General features: G+C 46.5%; 2 protein-coding genes across 3 annotated transcripts in view; one reads left to right on the top strand and one right to left on the bottom strand.

Annotated features, from left to right (window-relative positions):
• Window positions 1-14,327, top strand: part of plxnd1 (plexin D1) — a 50,619-nt gene extending 36,292 nt beyond the window's left edge. For both annotated transcript variants that reach the window (XM_088368581.1, XM_088368582.1), the window contains exons 19-36: window positions 1,084-1,233; window positions 3,297-3,411; window positions 3,782-3,889; window positions 5,226-5,338; window positions 6,068-6,172; window positions 6,885-7,015; window positions 7,227-7,425; window positions 7,614-7,760; window positions 7,884-8,040; window positions 8,401-8,504; window positions 9,389-9,452; window positions 10,529-10,563; window positions 11,064-11,168; window positions 11,239-11,402; window positions 11,482-11,629; window positions 13,142-13,282; window positions 13,355-13,429; window positions 13,597-14,327. In XM_088368581.1, the coding sequence (XP_088224707.1) occupies window positions 1,084-1,233; window positions 3,297-3,411; window positions 3,782-3,889; window positions 5,226-5,338; window positions 6,068-6,172; window positions 6,885-7,015; window positions 7,227-7,425; window positions 7,614-7,760; window positions 7,884-8,040; window positions 8,401-8,504; window positions 9,389-9,452; window positions 10,529-10,563; window positions 11,064-11,168; window positions 11,239-11,402; window positions 11,482-11,629; window positions 13,142-13,282; window positions 13,355-13,429; window positions 13,597-13,713 (2,178 nt within the window). In that variant the 3' untranslated portion in view covers window positions 13,714-14,327. The remainder of the gene's footprint in view (window positions 1-1,083; window positions 1,234-3,296; window positions 3,412-3,781; window positions 3,890-5,225; window positions 5,339-6,067; window positions 6,173-6,884; window positions 7,016-7,226; window positions 7,426-7,613; window positions 7,761-7,883; window positions 8,041-8,400; window positions 8,505-9,388; window positions 9,453-10,528; window positions 10,564-11,063; window positions 11,169-11,238; window positions 11,403-11,481; window positions 11,630-13,141; window positions 13,283-13,354; window positions 13,430-13,596) is intronic.
• A 7,910-nt stretch (window positions 14,328-22,237) lies between these two features.
• Window positions 22,238-24,969, bottom strand: exorh (extra-ocular rhodopsin). The gene is made up of 5 exons (XM_088399213.1): window positions 24,548-24,969; window positions 24,298-24,466; window positions 23,842-24,007; window positions 22,613-22,852; window positions 22,238-22,378 (listed from the first exon to the last, which is right to left on the bottom strand). Exons 1-5 carry the CDS (start codon window positions 24,906-24,908, stop codon window positions 22,247-22,249), a joined length of 1,068 nt encoding a protein of 355 aa, XP_088255339.1. The 5' UTR covers window positions 24,909-24,969; the 3' UTR covers window positions 22,238-22,246.
• Between the last annotated feature and the right edge of the window lie 779 nt (window positions 24,970-25,748).

The raw sequence follows: 25,748 nt of genomic DNA, 5'->3' as shown, positions 1-25,748 counted from the left end.
GGGAGGTGGCATCCTGCAATGGCGACAGGAGAGGGCCTTGAGGGTGCAATCAAAGCAAGGAAGCTCAGTAGAATAAACACACACACACACACTTCCTCACTTTTGGGGAAAAAAAAACAGTGGGGATTGCACTTCCATCCAAATTGGCTCTCACTTTCCTTATTTTGGCCTTGTTCCCTGTTGGTAATACTATCGTTATGGTCGCCAAGTTAATTGAGAAGAATTGTGGAATGAAAAGAGGAGCGTCGAAACACGAAAAGTAACACAATCAAAGCCCCACAGTTGACTCTTGGCTGCAGGAAAAGCAAATGGTGATGTTTAATTGGGCTTTCCCGTCATGATCAAGTCATTTTACCTTCATTTGACCGATGAAACAAAAAGCCATCTGCAGTCTGTTCATGCAAGTCAACGTGACTGTGAAGGCAGAAAAAAAAAAAAATTATCTGAGCATCGGCTTTCGATCAGTCAACATGTGCTTCCTGTTATGGATTTAATGTTGCAATTTTAGCTTGCTTTGCTTGTGTTTCTTGTCTTGTCTCATGACTGGACTAATATTTTTTGGTGGAAAGTGACACAATTATACAGTTGGGGCAACCAAGCGCAAACGTGTTCTATTCATCACCCGCACGTTAAGTCTGTAGGTGTGAATGCAAGTGTGAATGCTTGTTTGTTGCAAAACAGAAATGGCCAATATAGTTGTTTCATTAAACAGCGGTGATTAATTGTGCACTACTTGGATGCATCCAGAAGAGGATAGATGTGATTTTTTTTTTTTTTGTGGCTGTAATGCTACGTTGCTTTTTCCACCCGACATCGTCCAGCAAACGGCCTGAGCAAGTTATTTTAGGCAATCGCAGCGCCTCCGTCAGCAAATATGTTTGTCTAGGCCCGGCCATTTAAGTTAACCGGATCGTTTGCTGAACCCGAGCCCCGATTGTAAGAATGTCTTTTGGTCTCCTGTGCGTGACAGCCGTGAGACGACGGGCTCGCCGCCGCAGCAGCCTTATCTCTCGCTCTTTGAGGCTCCCTGGTGACTCTTTACTCTCAGCCACTGACAGCTGTTTGTGTTTCTTCCCATGGCAGAAAGGGCCCAGCGATCTAGAGCTGATGCCGGACGAATACTCAGTGATGATCGGCCCGTACCCGTGTAACATCAGCTTCCACAATGACCAACTGTTCCACTGCACCATCAGTGGCTTGCTGAGCTCCCGCGAGAACGAGATGCCCGTCACCGTAAGTGTGCCTGCCACCAAGCATAACGCAGGGCATTTTGTCATCAGTGTCATGATCTGAATATATTGAAAGTTCTTCAACGCAAGACGGAGCAGTGGCTTTAATTTACATTTCAACAAAACTAGAAGTCGGACATGATTAATATGATCGTTGAGGGATTGGCTAATGAATTGACTTGAGATTAATGTCCTCGTTTGACCCTGAAATTGAAAATGCTGTGTCATCTCCTAGCAGTTTGTCTATATTAGTTTTGGTGATTTGGGATGTTTCCGATGTGTGTCAGGCTGCCAAGTGTCTGCTCACTACGATCTGGAGGCATGACCTCACTCACTTGTAACGTGACCCGCAATGTGTCAGCAATCACAAGACGCCGCAAAGTCATTCTGCACGCTTGGCTTACGGCACCTGCCGTCTATTTGCCATTTATCTCCTTAATCCTTCATCACTTAGCCATTTTTAGCAGTCGATTTGTCAGGAAGACTTCAATGTGTTCTCCTTGATGTTGGTTTTGTCAGTGTCACAATGAAGAGGTCTTCATCACGCCTGAGCCGAGTCCTTCGCAGTCGTGATAAAAGCAGACATTCTCGTCCTAGCGTTCGTCTATTCGGCTCCATTTCTATGGGGGGAAGTATTCATCAATATTTAAACAAGAGCCAGAATGTGAGTGGTTTGCTGAAATAGCTCCGAAACATGTCAGTCTGTCGCCAGAGTGCTGCCTGCTGCAAAAACCATTTGCCTTTTTTTTTTTCTTCTTTTTTTTTTTTTTGCTCGGAAATAGAAATATTTGTTTTGGGCTCCGCAGGCACCACTGTGTGTTTTTACAACATTGTCTGAGAATAAACACTTGCAATTAGCAAAGCGAGGGCTTAGGTCAAACGAAGGCCACAGCATGTCTAAAGCGGCTGACATTTAACACGGACGCAATCACAGGCTGCGTGCGTGTTCTTGTCCATTGTGTACATTTTATTGGATTCCCGCCCTGACTTTTAGAATGGTCGATCTATTTTTGCACGCCTGCATTTAGTTTGGCTCTGAAGCGGAGCCGAGCCGCATGAGCTGATGAGAGGAAAGTGTGTTTCCAAACAGGACCGCCATTCCCCCTCCACAGGAATGATGCAAGAGGGTCTCTCGCGGTCGACAGAAATTCTCAGACCACTGAAAAAATGTGTGTGGGGATGGGAGGCTTTTTCATTTTTTTATACATTTTTATGAATGTTGGGATTGGCTTAGGAGAGGGAAGGAAGTGGCGAGGGACAAGAGAGATTCTGGCTGCTGACTGGTCACAAGGCAGAAGTGGAAGTCCTTTTCTTGTCACATCTGGGTTAGGATGAGTCATGTGACTCCATGCAGGGAGGCCATTTGTCAAGTCTGCACTTGCTCATTTGTCCCACATGCACCTGTGTGTCCTATAACGACTCCATGAATCTTCACATTGTCGGAAACGTTCTTAAAATGTGGATTCAGCATGCCTCGAAACGCACTTTGAAAAAAGGAAACTGATTTTCTGGGCTGTTGTCCAACAATGAGGGATTTGTAGAATATATATTGTTCCTTATACTCGTTCTTCAAAATGAGACTTATGACAAGTGCTAATTTATGTTTGGTTGGATCTCTTTTCACCAACACGTTTCCCCACAGCGACTGCATTTAGCAGACAAGAGGAAAAAAAAGATCATCTGCCCCTTAATTCAATGTGACACTTTGTCATATTCTCTGTTAAAAAAAAATGATGCAGCAGTGGGAGCCACAATGAGAATTTGAACCAAGCAGTGATCAAACTCAGCCCCTCCAAAATGGCACCTCGGTGGTGTGAATCTCATCTGTGAAACGTAAATGGAGTTGGGCGTATCGCTGAAACAGACACGGCTCGTGGAAGGCACTTTTATGTTCCTTTGGGTGTAAATCAGCCTGCTTGCCTGCAAGTCATTACCATTGTTTTTATACCTCTCATGACCTCATGACAAAAATCTGTCAGGCTTTAAAATCAGTCATTTCATATAAAACATTCTTATACACAAAGTAGATAATAAGTACAGAACTTTTTTTTGACTTGTGGTCTACAGGTGCAAGTGGGCAACTTTCGGCACACCATCGCCAAGGTGCAGCTTGGCGGCAGCGAGCTGGCCATCGTGGTGTCCATTGTCGTGTGCTGCGTCCTGCTGCTCCTCTGCACCGTAGGTAGGTCGCCAGGAGAGCCAGGAGATGGAGAATCCAGATGTGACTCAGACAAACAAACGGAACCTGCTGCACAAAGGCCTCGTTGTTGCCCCGCGCTGATAGTTTCAGCAGACGGTTCGATTAACATGTTAATTGAGAAGGATGTCACTCATTTGGTAAAAAAAAAGTCATTTAAGTTTGTGTCGTATTCTCCCCAGACAAGGGTTAAAACTTGTCTAGTTACATAATTGCAACAATAACTCAGAAAAAGTATTGCTAGTAAGAGGGAAAACAACACGCAACATAAATATGTCACAATGGCAGGAGTAACATTCCTACTCGATATTATTTCTTACATATGTATTTTCTTCTTGTGTGTGTCTGTCTCCAGCCCTTGTTGTGTACTGCACAAAGAGCCGAAGGGCGGAGCGCTACTGGCAGAAAACTTTACTCCAAATGGAGGAGATGGAGTCCCAGATCAGAGAGGAGATCCGTAAAGGTGTGTTTAATGCACACACACACAAACACACACTCGGTGATTTATCAGAACGCGTTCAGATGTCAAATGGATGTTCCGTGTCAGTTAGTGAGACCGAAATATCGAGCACCTTTGTTTGTGTTGTTTTGTGCACTTTTGGGCCGGTTCATGTTTCTCGGAGGCTTTGCTCGGTTTTCGACTGTGACAAGGTGATAGATTTGTTGACAGATTTGTGCCTAGTAAGCGTGACTCCTAAAGGAAGGCCGGCTCCTGACAAGCCATCAGTCACATGCAGTCACGGTGATTTGGCAACGTCGCCTCCGCGGGGGCAAGGCTGCGACGCGCACGCGTGTGTTTCTAGGCCATGCGAGCGGAGATCTCGTGAAGGCCGCTGCACGTCTACGAGCGGCCAGATTTATGGCTTGGAGATAAGAGGAATGGAGGGAGGAAGCCGGAGGGGTTGGAGTCAAGGCGCCCGGTCCGAGGAAAAGCAGAAGCGCGCTGGACACCAGAGTGGGGGAGAGCAGAGCAGGACGGGCCGCTTAAGATGGATTTGCGACCTAGTTGAGTGGCTACAGAGGAAGATGCAGAATAGGGAGGAAAGCGAGATGGGAAATGGACACCTTCAAGCTGACAGGAAGGGGAGGTTGTGGGTGTGAACGCACTGCTGCTTTAGAACACATTAGTGGGCTGCAAGATAGATAACGCACGAGAATGCTTTTCATCAGCTCGTCTCGTTTTGTTCACCATCTCGTTTCTTGGGATTGATTCGGATTCATCCACATGAATACTCTTAAAATGATTTCCTAAGTCATAGCTTGATTCTCCTCTGCTGTTGGCCACCTCTGCTTGAAATCAGCTACATCCAAACAGATCGTCCAGTCCCTGAATTTATTTTACGAATAAATATAATATCAGCAATATTGGGTTCTGTTTTTAGTGTTTTCCGGGAAAAGAAATTGTAAAAATGATGTATGACAGCAGATCCAGGAAATGAACTGATGCAATCCCGTGTTAAAATCTCTTAATAACTGAAATCATGTCTGTTTGGACGGATATCACAAAGCCTAGGAGAATTTGCTGGCACACTTCTTTTTTTTTGAGAGAGAGAAAACAAAGGGAAACAAGAGCGCTCAGCGGAGCGTAGACCCCCGCCAAGGCTGAACAAAGGTATCAGGTTGTGCTCGAGCGGCCAAGTTGTCCCTCCTGGCTTTGGGGCGAGTCGCACATCACGTCCCGTGTACCTTAGAAAACATGCAAATTCATAAATAGATTTCGTAATAACATAAAGATGAAAAATGGTTAAGCAAAAAAAGCTTGGTGAGTACAGAGAGATGAGACATCTTTGTCCTTTCAGGCTTTGCGGAACTACAGACGGACATGACGGACCTGACCAAGGAGCTCAATCGCAGCCAGGGCATCCCCTTCCTGGAGTACAAACAATTTGTCACCCGCACCTTCTTTCCAAAGGTGACCATTTCACTTTGTCTCCCTTATCTGATTTCTACAGACACTCGTTTTTCCTCTCACGGCTGTTGAGTTAATCCGCTCTCCTCCCGTTTTGGAATATGCGTCCCAATTCACAGCCTTGGGGCTTTAAACACACAGTGGGTGACGCCTAAATTGGCACCCTGGCGGACCGTTAATGTATTCTCTATAGGTAAGCAATTTTCTGACATGTGAGCCACCCTGAAGGGGTCCGTCACTGCGTGGGTATTTTCACACAAACAACTCAGCATGTTTTATCTTGCAAGAGCAGGCGTGGACTTTCAAGGAGACAGAACAATGGCGGGCACCGAGACAAGGGAACTTTTCACTCTGATTTGTCAAATCGCACTCCGCTCACACGCCCACGCCGGCCGCTCTCCCGCTTTGCAGTGGCGGCCATGTTGGACACTGATGGTCTAAGTGGAATCCCAATTTATGTTTTCTGCCTTGACAGTAAATGCTGCCTTTCTCGCTTGCATGCCTTTTGAATTTGTTAACATTTCAAAACCACACAAGGTTCCCTCTCAGGACGTTTGGTAGAAACCAGTTTCAAAGATCAGCTTCCACAGCTATGATTGCGCCCACTTTAGCACTGCAAACCTCTACTAGTCCATTTACGGGCCTCTCGGCGTCCCCTTTGGTTTGGGTCTTAAAACATTCAAGACATCCCCTTTTTCTGGTTCTGAAGTTGTCCAAACACGTGTCTTTCAGATGTGCTCGGATTACGAGAGAAGTTTGGTTCAGCCTGCCTACGAATACGATGCTTTGGGCCCTCGAGCTCTGCCAGAGACGCACCCGCTGCTGCAGGACTGGCAGGTAAGGGGTTAAGCCATTAGAAAGTTTGCTGGCGCACGTTTCTGCCAGAGTGCCTTGATTTGGGTCCTTACTATTCTGCGCCTTCCCAACTGGGTCACACTGAAGCATCTTAGGGCTCCGCTGTGGGCTTGTTGGTGAGTAAAAAAAAAAAAAAAGCGTAGCGTGCATTTTGTCATTGCGCGCCTGTGTGAGTAGTTAATGCTTCATGCGGCTCAGTACGAACTCCCTTTTAGCCCACTTTGGACATTGTCATGGAAATTGTTGTTTTGTGAAGGGGGGGTCAGACAAAAGAGGGGGAGGGCACACGCTTTCACACCTGTCTGCCCACCGAATGCGATTGCACATTACGAGAGAAAGTAACAATCCCCAGCTAGTTTTAGAGGAAGGGGGCGGGGGGGGCTGTCTAACTGTGATAAAGTGCCCTCCGTCCGAGTCGTCTTCCCAGGAAGTGTTTCCAGGTCGCGGAAAATAAATCTCAGAGGTGAGCATTTATCTTAATGGGCACCTCTGTTCTCTTTCTGTCATCCTGCAAAGTGCACCGTATGGTCGCTGCTCAGTCACGCCCTTACATAGGCCAGCCAGAGCCATTAAGCGGATTCTGCATATTTGGGATGCCAGGTGCGGATGAGGGGGAAGCGCTGATGAATGGGCTGAAAGAGATAAGATGGGAGCAGCAGGCGCACACGGCCAAATAATTGTCTGCACCCCTCAGGCCAGCAGCCCGACCAGACCTAACGTAGAGGAAGGCATCACTCTGTTCGCCACGCTTCTCAATAACAAGCACTTCCTCATCACCTTCGTCCACGCCCTGGAGCAGCAGAAGGACTTTGCTGTACGAGACAGGTAAGCATCTCTTTGCATTCTGCTTTGTGATCAATAGGCTTTCTGTTCATACTCTATTGAAAGTAGCTGTTTTAACAGTAAGTTAACAAGTACTCATATTAACTCTCTGGATGCCATTGACGGAGGTGAATGGCATTTGGCACTTATTTTTTTTTTTTTTTTTTTTTTACTCATCTCCCTCCTCTCCTCATATATCTTCTCAATATTTCAGGTGCAGTCTGGCATCTCTGCTCACCATCGCCCTCCACGGCAAGCTGGAGTATTACACCAGCATCATGAAAGACCTGCTGGTGGACCTCATCGATGCATCAGCCTCCAAGAACCCCAAGCTGATGCTGCGCCGCACCGAGTCTGTGGTGGAGAAAATGCTCACCAACTGGATGTCCATCTGCATGTACAGCTACCTCAAAGTGAGCATGAGCATTTTTCAGAGCGTCAATTGTCGGTCTTCCGGGTCATACGGAAAAAAGTCGAAAGGCAATTGGACGCTTCTGCTTTGTTGAAGGCATCATCAACAACCGAAAAGTGTCTATTTGCCTCAAGGTTCCCACAAACTATCATCTAACGCTGGACTCGTGTTTACTGGCTCATTCTTCAGGAAACCGTGGGCGAGCCATTTTTCCTCCTGCTGTGCGCAATCAAGCAGCAGATCAACAAGGGCTCCATAGACGCCATCACGGGGAAAGCCCGCTACACCCTTAACGAGGAGTGGCTGCTCCGTGAGAATATCGAAGCCAAGCCGCAGGTGGGAGGGAGTGAGGGAGCCCCTCGTCGGCTCGCTGGTCTTGACTGACGGCGAGCTTATGAAAAGAAAACATGCTGAAATTGGAACGTTTCAAAACATAGCGCTCCGTGTTTGTTTTTGCAGAACATCAACGTGTCCTTCCAGGGCTGCGGCATGGACTCGCTATCTGTCAAGGTTATGAATATGGACACCATCTGCCAGGTGAAGGAGAAAATCATCGAAGCCTTCTATAAAAACTTGCCGTTCTCCCAGTGGCCCCGAGCGGAAGACGTGGACCTGGGTAAGAGCGCCGATTATTTTCATTCTCTCTCGCGTGGAATATTTGACAGTCCCCTTTTCAAAAGGTCAATTCCTCTCAGGAGGCCACGTTAACCCGCGGCCGCAATAAAATAAACGACAGGATGCATCGAGGAGATTGTACGGTAATAATCACGAGAATTATTGCTTCCAAAAGCCGACGAGCTCGCGGCGCTGATATGATGAATGGCCCGAGAGTATTTCAGCGAGCCTTGACGTCCGGAGTCACGGCACGGCTGACCCCTGTCTCGGCTTTCCCCCCACCCCCTCCTTCTGAATGTGTACGGAAATTCCCTGGTCTTTTTTCACCTGACTTCAAATCTGTCATCTTCTGTCCCCTCAGAGTGGTTTGACTCTGGCAGCAACAGCAAACCTCTGCAAGATCTGGACAACTCCTCGGTCATGGAGGATGGCCGCAAGAAACTCAACACCATCTTCCATTACCAGGTAAGAGCCGGCCGGCTTTATCTGTGAGTGTCCATTTCTTTTTTGTATGTTACCTGATACAGTAAAAGTGGAATTCTATAAATGCATGTGAAGACATTATTAGAAATGAGATCCACCCTTTTTTTTGGTGAAAGTAACTTTGACAAGAGATTTGCTTTATGGACATGAGCAAATACAGCATGGTCAAGCTTTAAGGGTGTCAAGATGTTTTGATGCATGTAAAAAAATCTTTGTCTCAGTCATTACATTGATAACTTATTTTGTTTTGCATTGCATTTCCACTGATAGATTCTAACTGTTTCAATTTTCAACTCATTTCATTTATTTATTTGTTCTCAAAATTTCTAAATAAAATCAAGAGTCAGCAGTCCCATTCCAAATTCCCACAGCTATTTTCTCTGCCCTCATCAAATCCTACTTGTGTCATCTGAAATTACAAGCTCACAAAGTTTGACCAAATGATTGATTTCTTTTTTAAGATTGATATCTTGTTTTGACGTTCAACAGACACTTGTTTTCTCCTTTAATTGCAACACAAACACAACGAACACCCGCTAAGCATCTGCAGGTGAAAACAAGCCAAGAGGAATATCTCTGCGTATTTGCTTATGTCCACATTCATTTGTGCGCGAGTAAACAGACACTGGCCGACCCGCTTACCTTTGACCTCCTACCTGTACACGTTAAGTGCTCTGTTTAGTTTTGCTGAACCGTCAAAGTAGAAAGCCGTTGCGTGGACTCACGGTCCTGGGTCAGTGGCAAAGTCTTACGATCCCTTTGCGTGTAGGCCAGCAAACATGTCCGCCCCCCGGGGGCCTCGGGTGCACTCGCGCTCACCTCTGACCCCGGCACCTCTGTCTGTCTTCTCGTTGTTCTTCCTCTAGATCCCAGAAGGGGCGTCGCTCGCCATGAGCCTGCAAGACAAGAAAGAGAACACCCTGGGAAGAGGTAGGTCACCTTCCAATCAAGTTAAAAGTGTAACATTAAGTGGGGATGGCCTACTTTAGGCAGTAATATTGTAGGGCCAGCCCAAAATGTCCCCCAGCCATATCTCAAGGCCATCTCGGGCTAGCCAGGAGAAATACGCCTCTTCGGTGAAACTAGCCCCAAACACCTTGCCGGGGAAGCGTCCAAGGCGGATGTAGTCTGTCTGGCTCGTAGCTTCCACAATAGGCAGCAGACCCGAGCTGTGTTGCGTTGGGGTTTTGTCCATCAAAAAACACAAATAGGCTTATGTTGACAAAAGCTGGCTGCGACTTAAAAGGACTTGAGGGGGTGTCATGAGCCTGCACGGCTCAAAACACGGTGAGTGGTGTTGAGGGTCTGGAGCGAGGCCCACTGGGAAGCGCCACCGACTGGCACGCAACATTTGGACAGTCATCTTGCCATCCGTGTGCTCTCAAACACGTCGTTGCTCCATCCAAATGCTTCATCTTCCAGTTTTGGTCATCTTCAAGTAGCCACTTGTTACTAGGTCATTTTTTTTTCCAAGTGGGCAAGAAGAGCAGCACGATAACATGAAAAGATTTTTTTTTGCTCTCCTGGCAAATCCCAACAAGCAGACACCAATGGGAAAAATCCGACTGAAAATAGCCCCTGCTGTCACTCATTAGGCCACGCCCCTTAAAAAACCCACAACTCATTCATACTCGAACGTTTCCCAGGCGCTAAAGTTTGACTATATAAGAAGCAGCGGCTTCCAAAGATGGCCGAGCATTAGCATCTCATTTGAGCGTCTTTGGAGCCAATCGCAGATTTGGTGTGCGTCTCTCTCAATTTGCTTCTGCTTTCTCCCCTTTCACTCGTAATCTCTCTCCTTCACGCTATCTGACAGCTTCCCTCTCCTTCTGGCCTACAGTCTACCTTAATCACTTTCTCCCCTACCTTCGCCTCCTCTCAATGTCTTTTTGTTGTTTTTTTTCCTCCAACCGAGCTGTCACCTCCTTCCCGCTTCCCTCGACCCGTCTTCTTTCATTCTCTCTGTTGTTGATTGCACATTGTTTCTTCTTTTTTTTTGTCTCTAGTCAAAGATCTGGACACAGAAAAGTACGTTCACTTGGTGAGTTACCGCTCCTGGATTCTATAAGTAGTCTTTCAGTGATGCTTTTGCTCTGTGTGGTGATAAAGAGAATGGGGGTGAGCAGAGGTGAGAAGGAAAGCCGCCCGCCGCGTGGAAAGAGAGACGCTAATGCAGCTTAAGCCCTTTTATAACGTCTGCCAAGATACGAGCCCTTTGACTTTTGAATAATGAGTTCTTGGAGCGCAATTTGCCGGGTGAATAGTCCGTTTTTAAGGGCCGATTTGTCGTCTGTTTTTTTTTTCTCCCCCCCACTAGGCTGTGCATTTGCATTTAGGCCCGCTGTGCCAGTCTGATATGTGATCTCATAAACAGCAAGCGGCAAGCTTGAAAAATAATTTTCTGTGTCTACGCTGATGTGGTTTGTGGATCATGTGTCTAACGCATGAAACAGAGAAATTCTTCAGCCATTCATTTAGCGTTCTCACGGGGAGCTTTCCAAGCAAAGCATGTGCCTCACTCGAGCCCTCACGGTGTTCCAGGTCCTTCCCCACGACGAGCTGATGGAGACCAAGAAGTCACACAGGCAAAGCCACCGCAAGAAGGTGCTGCCTGAAATCTACCTGACACGCCTTCTGTCGACCAAGGTGACACACACAAACGCACACGAGTGGATTTGTGCAGACATCATGAATCTGCTCGTCTTTTCTTCTAAAGGGAACGCTCCAGAAGTTCCTGGATGACCTTTTTCAGGCCATCCTCAGCATCCCCCCAGAACAGCCTCCACTGGCTATCAAATACTTCTTTGACTTTCTGGAGGAGCAGGCCGACAAACGGGGCATCACCGACCCGGACACCTTACACATCTGGAAAACCAACAGGTGAGCAAAGCAAACTGTGAGTCTCTCGCCGGTCAGTCCAAGTGGCATCTTTTCAAGGCTTCCCCTTGTTCCTGCGCAGTTTACCGCTACGATTCTGGGTCAACATCCTGAAGAATCCCCAGTTTGTCTTTGACATCGACAAGACGGATCACATGGACGCGTGTCTGTCCGTCATCGCGCAGGCCTTCATTGACGCCTGCTCCATTTCTGACCTGCAGCTGGGCAAGGTCAGAACATGTGAAAATGTAGCTTTAGCATACGGGCTAATGGAGATCAACTTAAGTGTATATAGTCCCTTCTTACATACATGCACACCTGTACACGGTACATACATATGCTGTCATCAATGTGAGTGATGACGAAACTCCAAACAATATTTGGGTCCCTGCTAAGCTGTCAGTCTAGTGTGTGTAGCTTCCTGGTCCACAAAGGCCATGCATATGTAAGACAGGGCCACCAACTTTGACCTCCAGAATCCATCTGTGAAGCCCCTGAGCCATCCAACTGTCAGCTCCATCTACCTCACCTTGTCTCATTTCAGGCAGGCTGACTGCTCCAAGGTCACAAGCACCACACATCTCGCTTGTGGTTGTGCACGATTGCGTGTGTGCGCGTGTGTGTGTGTCTAAGCTCAAATGTCACTGTCTTCACTGTTCACAAATGTGTCTCATCCCTCTGACACCGTGACCCCGTGAACACGCTCCGCTTCCTGTCTCTCCCTGGTTGACTTCCTTCCCGGGAGGGAAACGAGCAGTCAGCAAATGATGCTCCTCCTTTGCTTCACTCCTTCATTTTACTTGCACTTTTTTTTTTTAAAACTTGGTGTGTTTTTTTTTTTCTCATTTCGGATTGGACCTCCATTAATTTTTCTCTTTCTTTTAAAAGACAATTTCATACATATGTCGATATCTTGTCCCTCAAATGGGTCCGATATGATTGACATTTTATTTTAAAGGTGAATAATTTGATTCAGTTTGATTCAGTGGGATTATGATTCGATTTGAAATGGTCCAATTCAATTTAGGAAGTTATGATCCAGTGAATTACTTGTCATTTTATAATATGAATCAACTTGTGGGTTGGTTACTGGAGGATTGAAATATATGTATATCTATTGAAATGGTGCATGTTGAGCTGAGCGTGGGGGGCAGAATGGGGCACGCAGGGTCTGGATTAGCAACATCAAACGAAGGCATGCCCCCTGTTTCCATGGAAACCCTCTTATCTGGCGACAAGCACGCTCACACAGAGGTGAGAGGTCACCGGGGGGTTGGCAAACAGATGGGCCAACGGCAGGAAGGGACCTTGCGAACAGGAAGCGAGAGGGTTTGCTATCAGAAGGAGCCACTTTGGACATCAATGCACACACACGCACAAATACGTCATGTGACACAAATAACTCGTGACACACAAGTTGTGTTGTAAGCACATTTGCAGTAAGCCCCCCCCCCAACTTCCATCCCTTGTCCTACTTTTTCCTTTCATGTCCCCTTCCTCCATTTGCTCACAAGTGTAGTCGCCATTAAAAGCTGACTGTGCCCACAACCAACTTTTATTTCTGCATGAGTGAGTGCCAGGGTGAGAGCGAGGCAGGAAGTATAAAGAGTGGCTGGCATGAAGGAGAATAGAGCAGTGTTCCTCGTCTTCCTCCTTCTGTTGTCTCGCTCAGAAGGTTGATTGACGTGACGTCTATTTGACTTGCTTTGAGGTTGTTTGAATTGAGAGGCGTCTTTTGGCAGGATTCTCCGACCAACAAGCTGCTGTACGCTAAGGAAATCCCAGAGTACAAGAAGAGGGTGCAGTGCTACTACAAGCAGATCCAGGAAATGGCGCCTCTCAGCGAGCAGGAGATGAATGCTCACCTGGCCGAGGAGTCTCGAGTGAGTAATGCCCTCGCGCTTGCCGAGAACAAGAAAGAAAACAAAATAATAGAATGGCAAACTATTTTGCAGAAGTACAGAAATGAATTCAACACCAACCTGGCCTTGACGGAGATCTACAAATACGCCAAGAGATACAGACACCAGGTAGGAGCTAAAACAAACAGCAGGCCTCAATGTTACACCATATTTTGCCGTACAAATACATGAAAACAAATGTACAACTCACCGAGAAATGGTGCAGCAACTCATGTAGACTGACGATATAACACTACTCACGGGTTGTCTTTATGTCACGCTCTGGTTGCGTCCAGGTGGTGACCGCCCTGGAGTGCAACCCGACGGCACGTCGCACTCAACTCCAGCACAAGTTCGAGCAAGTCGTCGCCCTGGTGGAGGACAACATCTACGAGTGCTGCAGTGAAGCCTGAGTCTCCGACCGCTGGGCCACCAGATCCGCCTTTGCCGCCGTCATAGTCGTTTTGCCCGGAGTGAAACGTAGCGAGCTAGGCTTCCCAACGCATTCCGGCTCGGCTCGGCTTTTAAGCGATGCCGAGATGAGACTTTTGTATCGTCGGCGGGACCCGAAGCCTGGCCGGTCTTAATGCACTGAACCTTTCCCCGAGGGAACGAGCCAATGATGCACTGCACTGTATTATAATGTCCATAGCAATATTTATAGATGTGTTGTCATGCTTTGGAGTGGCCGTCTGTCCGTAGGAGACGTCAGCGATTAAAGTCGTTCGTAGAGCCTGTAACGTTCTCAGGTGTGACTCCCCACCGTCGGTGCTTTGAACTTTTTGTCCCAATGTGCTTTGCGGGTGAAGTAGAGACGAGTGGAACGGCTCACTGGGAAGAGCCGCCGTTCAAGTATTGAACGTTATTGAAACCGTCCATGCGTGGACATTTGGACCAAACCAGAGGGAAATGTACATTTATGACCAACGTGATCTCCGTATTATCTCAAGACAAATGTCTTATATGACTGTATTTGTGATGCCAAATGATTTGTGAGAGTGGGTGAAATAAACGACAGTATTTAGGGTTTGATTGCATCTGTGTCGTAATATAGTGAAATTGAGCAATTAACTGAGAGAGACAAAGGAAGATTAGCAGAAGTTAGACATATGATGGGGAGGAGGAACAAGACTGCATGTGGAGCACTTTGAATAATGACTGTGGAAAGGAGTTGAAGAATTGGATCCAAGCAGATTAGAACAGGTGGAGCAAGAGTCACTGCTAAAATGGAGAGGAAAGTTTATTAGACAGTAGCAAGGTCAGCCATGATGTACGGGTTAGAAGTAGCGGCACTGAAGAAACGACTGGAAGCAAGACGAGAGGAGGTGATAATGAACATGTTTTCTTCTTTCAGAGTTATGAGGCTTGGAAATGAGCTCATCCGAGGGACAGCCAGGGTTCGATGGGGAGAAAAGTTTGGGAGAGAGATAAGTATGGAACTGGAAGAGTGAGTGAAGACATGATGACAGAAAGGAGGATGCAGAAGATAGCCATCCATGGGAAAGGATCACACGCTGTGGCGACCCCTAACGGGAGATGCCCAAAGGAAAAGAAGAAGTGCAACGTTTGATAACCGTCAACAATCGGCCAAGGAGCATCTGGAGCTGCTTAGAAGGTCTCATAAAAGGAAAAGAGTGAAAGAGAGAAAAGCCAGACAGACATTGAGCTTTCTTTTTACTGCTAGACATGAAAGAAAAACATGTCACACAGCCTTTTCCACAATCCACCAAATGATCACGAGTGTCTTTGATGCACATGTTGGGGTCCGCTCAAACTCCAAAAGACACGGACATAGAACTGGTTGGAATTCAGACATTAACGTGACTATCGTATCGATATCGCAATACTTTAATATGACTGCTTTTTTGTTTTGTCTTAAATTATGGGGTGGTTGGAGAAGGGGGGGGAGAGTAATCAATGCAACCAGTCACTACTTCCAACCGCGTAATGAGATTAAAGTAACATGTCTCAAAGTCACTGTGGCCTACTGCAGTGTTGGCTTGTGAGTGAACGATTCGTTCATAAGAACGATTTCTTTTTTCAGTGAATGAGAGTGAACGAATCACTTCCCAAAGTGATTCATATGACTTCAACCAGTAGATGTCGGTAATGCGCATTGAAGCTGGTGCCACCTCGCCGTAAATCAAAACGAAGAAGAAAATGACGTCACTTCCCGGTCACGAACGAGTCGTGAATTGCATTTCCCGTTCACCAACGAACGGATCTGTGAGTGAACGAGTAAGTGATTTGCATTTTCAGTTCATCGCGAGAACGGATCAGTGAGGGAACGAATCTTGACTTTCCCGTTCGCGAACGAATTCATGGGTGAACTGCCTTCCTTCCCGTGCATCAACGGATCAGTCAGTGAAGGTGTTGCTTCGCCCTCCTGGCGTGAACCATGTAAGCCAGAATGTCGATTTACGATTTGCCAAGGAAAGAAAGAACCACTCACTGAAACACTACTTCTTTTATGCACGTTTTCTCCAAGCTAACGGCTAACTTGATTGCATGAAGAGTTGCGCCGTTATGCAACAACGGGGAGATTATGCTTCTCTTTGGGTAATCTTGATTTTATAACACTCGTAGTGGCTTTTAAATAACGTGTATGCATATATACGCCTAAATGTTGTTTCCAATATATATACTGCAATTTCACATTGGATTGCTGGTTTGAAATTTACAAAAATCTGACATTTGGTTAACTGCTTTATATGACAATATGTGTAGGTACACCTCATGGACACTTCAATAAGTACACTACACGAGGTAAAAAAAAAAAAAGAATACCGTGTCACTCACCAGTCGACTATTTCAACCTGGCAGTTAACGGTCGTCTGCACTGTTTTGTACTAGTGATGTGCATTCCAGTTACACCGAGTGCCAAAAGTCCCAATGATCGTGAGCAGCAGGGGGGGCCCCATTTCAACCCCTTACACTGAGTGCCAAGCAGGGAAGAAATGGGTATCATTGTTATAGTCACTGGTATGACTCGGCAGGGGTTTGAACCCACAACCTCCCAATCTCAGGGCGGACACTCTCCTCTTAGGCCACTGAGCTGGTAAACACTTGTATCATAGTATAACACTTATAGTCGTTTTTAAATAACGTGTATGTACGCCTAAATATTGTTATCCAATATATCTACTGCAATTTCACATTAGATTGCTGGTTTGAAATTTGCTTTTAATATTATTATTTTTAATAAACATAAATAATAAATAAATAATAAACGGTTCGCAGCCGAGTGTGAAGTCCAAATCCGAGTCCATGGTCCTCAATCGGAAAAGGGTGGAATGCCTCTCCAGATCGGGGATGAGATCCTGCCCCAAGGGCTAGGGTTAGAGCTAGGGTTAGGGTTTAATGCTAGGGTTAGAGCTAGGGGTTAGAGCTAGGGTTAGAGCTGTGGTTAGGGTTAAAGCTAAAGTTGGAGCTAGGGTTAGAGCTAGGGTTAGAGCTAGGGTTAGGGTTTAATGCTAGGGTTAGAGCTAGGGTTGGGGTTAGAGCTAGGGTTAGTGCTAGGGCTAGGGTTTGCGCTAGGGCTAGGGCTCGAGCTAGGGCTAGGGTTGGGACTAGGGTTAAAATGAACCCTAACCCTAGGTCTAACCCTAACCCTAGCTCTAAGCCTAACCCTAACCGTAGCTCTAACCCTAACCCAAGCTCTAACCCTAACACTAACCCTAGCTCCAACCCTAACCCTAGCCCTAACCCTAACCCTAGCTCTAATCCTAACCCTAGCTCTAACCTTAGCATTAAACCCTAACCCTAGCTCTCACCCTAGCCCTAAACCTAGCTCTAACCATAACCCGAGCCCTAACCCTAGCTCTAACCCTAGCTCTAACGCTAACCCTAGCCCTAACCCTAGCTCTAACCCTAACCCTAGCTCTAAACCTAGTTCTAACCCTAACTCTAACCCTAACACTAGCTCTAACCCTAACCCTAGTTCTAACCCTAGCTCTAACCCTAACCCCAACCCTAGCTCTAACCCTAACCCCAACCCTATCTCTAACCCTAGCTCTAACCCTAACCTAGCTCTAACCCTAGCCCTAGCTCTAACCCTAACTCTAACCCTAGCTCTAACCCTAACCCCAACCCTAGCTCTAACCCTAGCTCTAGCTCTAACCCTAGCTTTAACCGAAACCCTAACCCTAGCTCAAACCCTAACCCTAGCTCTAACCTTAACCCTAACTCTAACCCTAGGTCTAACCCTAGCTCTAGCCTAACCCTAGCTTTAACCGAAACCCTAACCCTAGCTCAAACCCTAACCCTAGCTCTAACCCTAAACTTAGCTCTAACCCTAGCCCTAACCCTAACTCTAGCTCTAGCCCTAGCTCTAACCCTAACCCTAGCTCTAACCCTAGCTCTAACCCTAACCCTAACTCTAACCCTAGCTCTAACCCTAACCCCAACCCTAGCTCTAACCCTAGCTCTAGCTCTAACCCTAGCTTTAACCGAAACCCTAACCCTAGCTCAAACCCTAACCCTAGCTCTAACCTTAACCCTAACTCTAACCCTAGGTCTAACCCTAGCTCTAGCTCTAACCCTAGCTTTAACCGAAACCCTAACCCTAGCTCAAACCCTAACCCTAGCTCTAACCCTAACCCTAAACTTAGCTCTAACCCTAACCCTAGCTCTAACCCTAACTCTAGCTCTAGCCCTAGCTCTAACCCTAACCCTAGCTCTAACCCTAGCCCTAGCTCTAACCCTAACTCTAACCCTAGCTCTAACCCTAACCCCAACCCTAGCTCTAACCCTAGCTCTAGCTCTAACCCTAGCTTTAACCGAAACCCTAACCCTAGCTCAAACCCTAACCCTAGCTCTAACCTTAACCCTAACTCTAACCCTAGGTCTAACCCTAGCTCTAGCTCTAACCCTGGCTTTAACCGAAACCCTAACCCTAGCTCAAACCCTAACCCTAAACTTAGCTCTAACCCTAACCCTAGCTCTAACCCTAATTCTAGCTCTAACCCTAGCCCTAGCTCTAACTCTAGCTCTAACCCTAGCTTTAACCGAAACCCTAACCCTAGCTCTAACCCTAACTCTAACCCTAGCTCTAACCCTAACCCCAATCCTAGCTCTAACCCTAGCTCTAGGTCTAACCCTAGCTTTAACCGAAACCCTAACCCTAGCTCAAACCCTAACCCTAGCTCTAACCTTAACCCTAACTCTAACCCTAGGTCTAACCCTAGCTCTAGCTCTAACCCTAGCTTTAACCGAAACCCTAACCCTAGCTCAAACCCTAACCCTAGCTCTAACCCTAACCCTAAACTTAGCTCTAACCCTAACCCTAGCTCTAACCCTAACTCTAGCTCTAGCCCTAGCTCTAACCCTAACCCTAGCTCTAACCCTAGCCCTAGCTCTAACCCTAACCCCAACCCTAGCTCTAACCCTAGCTCTAGCTCTAACCCTAGCTTTAACCGAAACCCTAACCCTAGCTCAAACCCTAACCCTAGCTCTAACCTTAACCCTAACTCTAACCCTAGGTCTAACCCTAGCTCTAGCTCTAACCCTGGCTTTAACCGAAACCCTAACCCTAGCTCAAACCCTAACCCTAAACTTAGCTCTAACCCTAACCCTAGCTCTAACCCTAACTCTAGCTCTAACCCTAGCCCTAGCTCTAACTCTAGCTCTAACCCTAGCTTTAACCGAAACCCTAACCCTAGCTCAAACCCTAACCCTAGCTCCAACCCTAAACTTAGCTCTAACCCTAACCCTAGCTCTAACCCTAACTCTAGCTCTAGCCCTAGCTCTAACCCTAACCCTAGCTCTAACCCTAGCCCTAGCTCTAACCCTAACCCTAACTCTAACCCTAGCTCTAACCCTAACCCCAACCCTAGCTCTAACCCTAGCTCTAGCTCTAACCCTAGCTTTAACCGAAACCCTAACCCTAGCTCAAACCCTAACCCTAGCTCTAACCTTAACCCTAACTCTAACCCTAGGTCTAACCCTAGCTCTAGCTCTAACCCTGGCTTTAACCGAAACCCTAACCCTAGCTCAAACCCTAACCCTAACCCTAGCTCTAACCCTAACTCCAGCTCTAACCCTAGCCCTAGCTCTAACCCTAGCCCTAGCTCTAACCCGAACCCTAACTCTAACCCTAGCTCTAACCCTAACCCCAACCCTAGCTCTAACCCTAACCCGAACACTAGCTCTAACCCTAGCTCTAACCCTAACCTAGCTCTAACCCTAGCTCTAACCCTAGCTCTAACCCTAGCCCTAGCCTAACCCTAGCTTTAACCGAAACCCTAACCCTAAACCTAACCGTACCTCTAACGCAAGCTCTAACCCTAGCTCTAGGTCTAAGCCTAGCTTTAACCGAAACCCTAACCGTAGCTCTAACCCTAACCCTAAACTTAGCTGTAACCCTAACCCTAGCTCTAACCCTAACACTAGCTCTAACCCTAGCTCTAGCTCTAACCCTAGCTCTAGCTCTAACCCTAGCTTTAACCGAAACCCTAACCCTAGCTCAAACCCTAACCCTAGCTCTAACCCTAGCTTTAACCGAAACCCTAACCCTAGCTCAAACCCTAACCCTAGCTCTAACCCTAACCCTAAACTTATCTCTAACCCTAACCTAGCTCTAACCCTAACTCTAACTCTAGCTCTAACCCTAGCTCTAACTCTAACCCTAGCTCTAACCCTAGCCCTAGCTCTGACCCTAGCCCTAACTCTAACTCTAACCCTAACCCTAGCCCTAACCCTAGCTCTAACCCTAACCCTAGCTCTAACCCTAGTTCTAACCCTAACTCTAACCCTAACTCTAACCCTAACTCTAACCCTAAACTTAGCTCTAACCCTAACTCTAACCCTAACACTAGCTCTAACCCTAACCCTAACACTCGCTCTAACCCTAGCTCTAACCCTGACCTCAGATAACAATAACATATATGTTATATATATAAATATAACAATATTTAGGCGTACATAGGTATACACGTTATTTAAAAACGACTATAAGTGTTATACTATGATACAAGTGTTTACCAGCTCAGTGGCCTAAGAGGAGAGTGTCCGCCCTGAGATTGGAAGGTTGTGGGTTCAAACCCCTGCCGAGTCATACCAGCGACTATAACAATGATACCCATTTCTTCCCTGCTTGGCACTCAATGTAAGGGGTTGAAATGGGGGCCCCCCCTGCTGCTCATCATTGGAACTTTTGGCACTCAGTGCCGGCAGGGGTGTCCAAGTTTCAAATGATCAGTTCATCCTCACGTTCTGCAGGAGCCTGATCACTTTTTTCAAAAACTGTCACTTTCATTTACAAAAGAAATACAATTCAAAGAATATTTAGTATTTATTTTTATTCAATAAGTCGACTCCATACATATTATGGGATAGAACTTTACGTCTTTTGTTGTAATATGACTAATTTTAATATAGAAGCTGGTGTAACACTTAACAGATTTTTGTTGGTGGTGTACCTCGACATTTTTTCCAATGAAAAGGTGTGCCGTGAATGAAAAAAGGTTGGGAAACACTGCCTTACTGTACAGGGACAGTGAGTTGCAAAGACAAGAAAGAAGAAGTACTTCAGTTTGGATGAAGAAGAACTTTACTTCAAAATAGGCAATAGCAGACCATCGCCATTAGCTTGCAGGAGCGAGAAACATGCGGCAGGCCAATGAACAGGCAATGTGCAACAAACTAATAAAATAAAGAAGGTGGTTGGAACACAAAAAGGCACATGAGCAACAACTGTACATGATGGTTTGCCAATGCCACAATGTCAATTAGTGGACTTTCTTCTTTCTTCTCCTGCTTCGGGGAGTGACATCACATATGTGCCAGGTCATGTTTTCATCATATGGACAACTCGCGCGTACATTGCAAGCAGCCAAAGGAAGAAAAAAGGTCAATTTTTCAAGCTGGCAATACAGACACTATCGTTTGAGTTCGTGCCAGGCCGAAGATGAAAATATTAAAGCAGAAGTCAACCCAAAAATGTCTTTTGCAATAATATGTTCTGTGCAGCCCAAATTGTCAAAACACAGTGCTCTGATTAATATTGTGCTTGTGGACTAGGAGTTAAGCAACAAAATCCCCCCCTTTTTATCCATCTCAGGGGGCGGCCATTTTGCCATTTGCTGCCGAGCAAAAATGACATCACAGTTCAGCAAATTTCTGAAGCTGAGCCGTGACTGGTTCTGGCAACTGCAATGTTTAGACTGGTGGAGGTACGTACAACATATTATTATAAAGAATATTTTGGGGTTGACTGCTTCATAGACACTCCATCAAATTTGAAGCAACGTTTGGTGTCCAAAGTCTGTGACCAGGTTTAAGCAAGAGTCAAGCAAAAAATTTAGATTTCAGCGCCACTCCTTGCTGCTCTAATGCTGAAAAATCACTTCAACATTCATAAAACATACAACATAAGATAGCTGAAATTATATAATGTACATGTTAGTTGTGCCACTTCAGTATAAATATGTCAGGTTAAAAATATCTTTATTATTATTATAATTGTAATAATAATGTATTGAAGAGTGACATTTTTTTAATGAAAATCAAAACAACACAGTTTGAGAACCGCTAGCTTGAAGACCAAGGACGTCCTTTTGCGAGCAATCCCGGCCTTCATTTTGAATTGTTGCAAAGCATAAACAAGCTGGCTATTCCCTTTGTGGCATTAGCTACAAAGTCAGATTTGTCCTTTCATAGCAGGGGGAATTGGATGTGATTAGCTGCTTACTAGCTACAGACCCATCATTTGCATGCTGGCCAGTGAATGGCACGCAGCAGCACTTGAGAAGGCTCCAAAACGCCCACGTCGCTTCCAGAGTGTCAAACAGCCACAACAGCAAAAGGAGATGCTGGTCAGGAGGTTCATCCCAAAAATGAGAAGGGGGGGGGGTATATTTATGCTGCTGCCAGCTGTGATGGTGGCTGGTATGGGTGTGTGTTTGTGTGGGGGAGACAGGGAGACGGGGTCAAGGAGAGAGTCGGAGCTCAAGCGGGGGCCACCTGACTGGAGGCAATGGACGAAGTCTGTGTTTTGGAGAGTGTGGAGCTCGCTACGTCGTCATCGTCGCCGAACGGGTTCTTGCCGCAGCACACGGTGGTGATCATGCAGTTGCGGAACTGAAGGAACAGCACACTCATGTGAGCCCCCCCCCCTCCCCCCAGGTTTATGTAAGGGCAGCAGGGTGGGGCCAGTGTGGACCTACAAACTTCCTTTCTTTTGTCACATCATGTTAAATTTGATCAAGCCTATTTTCAAGAATGAAAACAAATTTATTTTGAAGCCATTTTTTCTAAGACTAATTCCAGTTGAGATTTTGGGAGTAAAAAGTACAGCAAGGCGAGCGAGCGTACCTGCTTGTTGAGCAGGATGTAGATGATGGGGTTGTAGAGGGCGGCGCTTTTGGCGAAGAAGGCGGGCGCCGTCATGAAGACAGGCCCGAATTGAACGCCCTGGTTGGCAAAGATGTACCAGGCTACGCTGGCGTACGGCACCCAGCACACCAGAAAAGCGATCACCATGACGACCACCATGCGGGTCACCTCCTTCTCGGCCCGCTGCGTGCTTTCTGACTCCTGCTGCTGTTGCGCCGCCTGCGTGTGCGTGGCGACAAACACACGTGTCAACCGCACTGCTGACATGTCTGCAAATGCTCGTGCATGTACTGCAGTGTAAAACAAAGTCGTGACTCGCTCGAAATACAAATGTGCACTAAGCCCGTTTGTCACAATTCCTGCTTACATTTGTAACAAGGGTACTTGAGGATGAACGCATGAATTATGAAGGCTGAGTGACTTATTATTCATGAGGGTGACACAGTGAGGCAGCAGACTTCCTTTCAGCTGGACGCCTTGGCTTCAAGCTGGCGTGCTGCTGGCAAAAGCCTTCGTGCCCCCCCTCTGGTGTCCTTGAGACACCCAATTCTTGGAGGCCAGCCGCCGTCATTGCTTCCCTTCACCATTTAACAGGCCTTGCCAAAAGGATTTGGGAATTTCCACTGGCCAGTTAATCTTGAACATTTTGAGCCTCTACCAAATATGTTGTCATTTGGTGGGTAAGAATCTTTACTGTAATTTAAAAAAATTTTTGTACTGTTAATATAGAAAAATGCATTTGAATCACGGTTAAAAAGAATGCGGCCCCATTTCTTTCATTATGATCTTTTGAAGCATTTTTCAAATCAATTCCACTATCCGATCATTTATTCATTTGGTGTGTTCCCAATGCATTTGAATGTAATCAATGTACATTGTATTAGCAATTTTAATCAGCTACTTAATTTCTCTCTGCTATGCCTTTGAATGTCTTCAGATGTTCTGTTTTTTGCAGTGCATTAGAATATTGCAGCAAATAGAATATATTAGCATAATTACTATTCCTATCTTAAAATTGACTCGTACAATAAACTTCAATCAAGGCCCACCCAAGAAGGGAAATCATCACTTATTAAAGCATTCACATTCCTTCAAAGTGATTTAGTTTCTTAATGGCTTCTGTTTGGTCAAGCGAAGAGTGCAGAGACTTAAAGGTGTCATATTATTAAAGTTGCATTGGGGGGGGTAAGTGAGGGCGGGTGCAGTACCGCTCTGACGGTGCAAAGCAGGCGGCCGTAGCAGAAGAAGATGATGACCAGAGGGATGACGAAATGCAGGACGAACATGTAGATGACAAATGAGGCGTTGTTGAGCTCCGGTTTGGGCGTGTAGTAGTCGATGCCGCACGAACACTGCATTCCCTCCGGGATGTACCTGCACACGCATGCGCACAAGAGACTCGTGGATTTAGCAGAATGGACATCATGGCAAGGTTTGATAAATAAATAAATTTGTTTCATTGATTATTTATAATTACTTCAACTATAATTGGTTGGGCAAATTAGTGCCATTTATTACAACTGATATAAGTTGGAGGAAAGCTCAAGCACAAAATAGACGCAAGATTCACACCGTGAAGTATCACAACTACAAAGCAGCCATGCAAGTGACTCATTTCATTTCTCATTGTTAAAACATCAAAGCATGGAAAAACACTATCATACCTCGACCATCCAAGCAGGGGGGGCATGGCGCAGGTCAAAGCCATGATCCACGTGATGGCCAGCCCGCAGATGGCGTGCTTCTCTCCAAAGCGGAAATTGCTCATCGGTTTGCACACCACCACGTAGCGCTCGATCGCCAAAATCACCAGCGACCACAGGGCCACCTCGCCTACAAGATACATTAACACGTGACGTGATGTGGCAACACAACATGACGACAACACAACGAGGTGACCGCACATTCTCTGACCTCCTAAAGTGGCGAAGAATCCTTCGATGTTGCAGCCGGCCACACCCAGACTGAAGTAGCCATGCAAAGACGTGTAAAGCGTGACGGTGAAGCCCCCCAGCACCATGAAGAGATCGGCCACGGCCAGGTTGAGCAGGACATAGTTGAGGGGCGTCCTCAGCTTCTTGTGCTTGAGCGTGACGTAGAGTGTGAGGAAGTTGATGGGGAAGGTGGTGATGATGAGGAAGAGCATGTAGGCCGCCACCAGCGAGTACTTCCAAGGCTCGGCCAGGTAGTACTGCGGGTGCTCGAAGGGGCTGCGCACCACTCCTGTCTTGTTAGACATGGGCACGTAAAAGTTGGGTCCTTCTGTGCCGTTCATGGTGAGGGTCCGCGATATTCGTTTGTCTCGGAAATGTGGGGCGAGCCAGCAAGATTGGCTCTATGGCGATGAAGCAAAGCTCTGCGGCCCCCCAAGGCGCCGGGCCACCTTTTAAGGTGACGCGCGGATTAGGGACGCGTGCAAAAAGAGAATTAGCACAATCTCGAGCTTGTCCTTTATCTCCTTCCTCCAAGAGAGAGTGAGGGCATCTAAAGCCGAAATGGAAAGTGGTCAGCTTGTGAAGAGGCCTGAAGCGACACAGAAGAAGCTTCACTTCCAATCTGTTGATTTTATTTGCGCGCTAATGCAACCTAGCTTGTTTGCAGGTTGCATGCTCTGCATTTTTTTCTGTTGTAGAGAAAACATGTTACGACAGCTTAAAAAGGAGTTTGATTGTTTTAATGGGAGTAGAATTGTGTGGTTGCGTGCGGGAGTGGTCACAGTGGAGATAAAGTCAGAAAGTTAGGGGGATTATTCCCTTGTTCCCTCCACCCCTAACTGCGCCCCTGCCCCATCCGCATATGCAATTCTTGGACGGCAATTTGAGAAGATCCGCCCACGCATGAGACTTTGAGTCAGAGCCGCCGAGATGCCGGCTGCAAAAAGTGAAGAAAAGAAGCAGCATTGTGTTTCTTCAAACCTCCGGAGAGCAACTCAAACTGTTGCGACATTTCAATCGGTGCGGAAAACTATGTTCACTGCTGCTTTCGCATAAATCAACATGACTTTTTCTTTTCACCATCTTGCTTTCATCATTTGTGATTTCATCTTGATCATCAATCTGTTTTTTTCTTCGTGCTTTTATGATGGGATACATCTTGATTTTCATCTTGTTTTCAA

Source organism: Syngnathus floridae, chromosome 2 (genome assembly GCF_059516105.1).
Source record: "Syngnathus floridae isolate MCC-2025c chromosome 2, RoL_Sflo_1.0, whole genome shotgun sequence".
Lineage (NCBI taxonomy): Eukaryota > Metazoa > Chordata > Actinopteri > Syngnathiformes > Syngnathidae > Syngnathus > Syngnathus floridae.
The sequence above is the reverse complement of the archived record's forward strand: the minus strand, read 5'-3'. Positions and strand labels throughout refer to the sequence as shown.

Bases quoted from the DNA above. Each gene is read 5' to 3' on its own strand.
- exorh (XM_088399213.1), bottom strand. From the start codon at position 24,908: ATGAACGGCACAGAAGGACCCAACTTTTACGTGCCCATGTCTAACAAG. The intron at 24,467-24,547 runs GTCAGAGAATGT...TGTATCTTGTAG, and splicing joins ATTCTTCGCCACTTTAGGAG to GCGAGGTGGCCCTGTGGTCG. The intron at 24,008-24,297 runs GTATGATAGTGT...ATGCGTGTGCAG, and splicing joins CCCCTGCTTGGATGGTCGAG to GTACATCCCGGAGGGAATGC.